This window comes from Phytophthora ramorum (assembly GCF_020800215.1).
Source record: "Phytophthora ramorum isolate Pr-102 chromosome Unknown Phyram_PR-102_s0001, whole genome shotgun sequence".
NCBI lineage: Eukaryota > Oomycota > Peronosporomycetes > Peronosporales > Peronosporaceae > Phytophthora > Phytophthora ramorum.
The window spans coordinates 5,989,407-5,993,112 of record NW_027150647.1 but is presented as its reverse complement, the minus strand read 5'-3'; the positions used below and the strand labels follow the sequence as shown (position 1 = coordinate 5,993,112).

Below are 3,706 nucleotides of genomic sequence, written 5' to 3'. Positions count from 1 at the left end.
AAGTGGTCTCTAGGCCTCCTTCGATCTCCAACCTCGTTAGCATGTTGAGTGCCCTCACAGTGCAGAGAGAAATGGCTTCGCTCTTGGGGGTGTTCGGACCCGATCGCTTGGCTGAACGAACTTTCAACATGGTCTCGTTCTTGAAACGACTTCTCTCGCAATATCGTCATCTTCGTACTCAATTTCTCCAGCAAAACAACAAACCAACTCAAGAGATGCTTCAGTTGCGTTCCAGGGTCGACGCTGTTGAACGCGAGTGGACCGCCATGCAAGCATACTGGAAATCCGAGTTGGAACACATGTCAGCTCAGAAGGATGATGCTGAGATGCGGTTCGAAGCCTCGATCCGATCCATGTCCGAAGAGCACCAGCTGGAGCTAAACAAGCGTGATGACAAGATCACTGAGCTCCAAGATCAACTGAACACATCTGAGGCTCGGTGTGAAATTCTGCGTCGAGACATGATGGAGAAGAAGTTGAGTTCGTGGTCTTTCACCGATTTCTTGAACCAAGATCCAAACGTCTCAATCACATCCAATTGGCAACGACTTCAAGGCCTCTTCGAGCACTTCGTCAAACGGACCAAGCCTCCTTCATCGTGGATCTCAAACATCAACGTCCTCGCTGTCGACGATCCAAGGTGCGTCCCTGGGGACTACATGGTTGAGCGCAAGAAAGCTGGAGATGACGATGATGAAGACTCTCCGCAGAAAACTCCGCCCAAGACCTTAGATTTGTCTCACTCTGGTCCCAAGTCCAAGGGTTCTAAGAATCCAATTCATACTCCCGAATCTCGACGACCGAAGAAGACTCGCAAGTCTGCAGCGAAAGAGTCTTGGATCAGTTTCAAGGGCTCATTCCCGTTACGTCCCAGTTCTCGCTTGCCGTGTTTGGAGTATGCTCGTTCTGGAACTGAGGAATTGGAGTGGACGGAGGAAGTTGCACGCGGGAATCTCCCGGGAGGTGTAGTTTGGAACGACCTCAGATTGGATGTTCGCTACACTATGCTCACCGGGTGTTCTTACGAGACCTCAGTTGAGTTTGTGAGCGGGGACAAGGTAGTTCACCCCGTCTTCCATCAGGAGCCTCTCGTAACCATGCTTGTGAGCATGATTTATTTCGAAAAACTGGACTCAACTCCTTGGACGCAGTACGTCCCTGAGATGTACTTCCTTCGCGCCGAAACTAGATTGGAGCACATGTTTGCACGAAACCTTCAGCCTGAGCCTTGGCATCCTCTCGTCGAAGTGGTGTGTGACCAGTTAATTCCTGAAAATTCGGACCAGAGTAGCAGCGACGGCGACTCTCCGTTTGATCCTGAGACTGTTGACAAGGAAGAAGAGGTCGACGATGCTGAAGGCGAAGCTGAAGTGGAGTACCTCAAGGCCGACGTTCTCGAGGAGAAGCCCAAGTCTCTAACCGTCTTGTCCAGCTCTGATTCAGAAGATTCAGCGCCTCGCTCGACTCCTCAGCATTCTTCACAGAATAAGCGCCCCAAGGACTCCAATTCTCACTCGGGATCTGCGCGCAAGAAAGCGCGTTTGAACTCCAAGACCAATTACCTTTTCAGCAGTCGAGATTCAACTCCTCTGGCTGATATCCCGTTTCAAGATCTGAGCCTGGAGCAGCTTCGCAAGATCGAGATTGTTGATCCAGACATCACGACGTCGTTCAGGTACTTCGGGATCAAGATGTACTTCTTCGGTAAGAAGAGCAAGGCCCAGCTTCAAGGTTTCCCCAACTACGCTCCACAGAAGACTGAGATTCGGTACGCTCAAGAACGCTGGAACTACGACTTGTACGACAGCCTCTTGCCGAAAAGAAAGAACGGTTCCTGGATCAAGAAACAGCTCCCGTGGAGACACATGTTTGCTGAACGCACCAAGGTCTTCTACTATCACCAAGCCTCCAAGCTGAGCCCTGCAATCATGGCCGGTCTGAAGAAATTTGTGTCCTTCATGGAAGACCACAGCCAGGCTTGGTGGGAGTTGCTTCACTGGATCACCATTGACCCGGACCAAGATGAAGAGTCTCAGGTCTTGTATGACGGACGCCGCTCAAGAACAGATTCGTTGATGCGGAAGCATCGTACTGAGGTCAAGCGTCTGATGAAGATTCAAGGCTTCCCCGAAACTCTGCTTCATGAACCTGGAATCTGGCCCGTGCCGTTTCGTGTCTGTCACTGGATCTGGGAAGACCCTCGCTCAGTCGATAAAACCGGCAAACGTAAGCCTCTCCGCCAGCAGTTGATGGAGGTGGACGAACGGGAGCCTGAGCGTACACTTTGGGCTTCAGCGGCGAATGAGATTCAGCGAACCAAGCATATCCCCGCGAAAATACGTGCTCGAACTATCCCGCTTCCGCGTCGTGCGCCCAACTGGATCGTACGAGGACATCCTGACAACGAGATCGTGGATGATGACGAAGAGACGGAAACTACGGAAATCTGAAGTCTGAGCCCCGATTCAAGTCGGCAAATTCTGGACGCTGTTTCCACTCTACTTAATTTGCATGTAGTAGTGTCGTACTCTTAACGTCCAGGAATACATCTTTCTCGTTTCAGAACTTGTCGCTCCAACCTGCTTTTCAGCATTGTCAATACTGGAATCCATTTTTAAGTCACACTCTCTTCAAAATTCGCGTCTGAGTCACAACTGCCCCAGAGTCATCCGTTCTTCAATTCCGGTTTCAGGTTTCTCTCACTTTCGCGTTCAGCATGTTCATCACTTCAGGGTACATATATGAAAATCCGTTTCAGGTTCAATCGTTTCACAAAGTCAGCGGTCTACATCCAGGCACAAGTGCTCGGGGCACTTTATGCTCTGGGATGATCATCTCCTGCCTGCATGGTCCTGAAGCGAGCTCTCGCTCTAGCTCCTTGATTGAATTCATACAGGAGGGCACCACAACTCAGTTGCGAAACTGGTAACCATTCTGGTTCCTCATAGCCCTTCCATTTCACGAGATACTCTCGTGTGGGTCGTGCAGTTCGAGTGCGTTTATTCCAACGCAGATCCAGAATTTTCTCAACTTCAAACTCGTCGTTCAGATTGTCTGCCTCCCAGCTGTCCTCGGGTAACAAAGCGGTGTCAAAATCATCATCCTCGTCCAACTCGATTGCTTCAACTGGACGTTTCGGGAACAAAGCTCTCGGTTTCAGGCGACTCACATGCACCCAAGGGTTGACCCGATATCCAGTGTTGGTGACTCTCAGCTTGACTCTGAAATCATCATGCATCTCATCTATCCTGAACGGACCATGCCACATATGAGCCAACTTCCTGCTCAAACCAGTCTGCACCTTGGGGATGTATAGCCATACAGCATCGCCAACCTTGAAACCGGCTTTGAGACGCTCTGACAACTCCTTCCATTTCTCCGTCTGAGCTTCTGAGCGCTGTCGTTTCGCCTTTATCTGAAGGTCTTTGGCACAGGCTTGGGCGTAGCTATAGTCACATTGTAACTTCCGACGCCATTCGTAAGCGTTACGTTCAACAACGCCTGAAGGTTTGGGTCCAAGCATTGCTGACACCGTCCCTTGAGCATCCCAACCATGCACCAAGTAAAATGGTGAGTCTAACCGGGTGGCATCAAAAGACGTGTTCAGGGCGAACATCAAACGTTCAGCGTGATCGTCCCAGTCGCTTAGATCTGATTCAGCCACGTAAGCACGGACACTTCGCATTACCGTTTGGACCGACCGCTC

At 50.6% G+C, this 3,706-nt stretch overlaps 1 protein-coding gene across 1 annotated transcript; it reads left to right on the top strand.

Moving 5' to 3' along the window:
• Positions 1-215: 215 nt before the first annotated feature.
• KRP23_1562 (uncharacterized protein) lies at positions 216-2,450 on the top strand (the record flags this gene model as incomplete). The annotated part of the gene is made up of 1 exon (XM_067886221.1): positions 216-2,450. One exon carries the CDS (start codon positions 216-218, stop codon positions 2,448-2,450), a length of 2,235 nt encoding a protein of 744 aa, XP_067752141.1.
• Between the last annotated feature and the right edge of the window lie 1,256 nt (positions 2,451-3,706).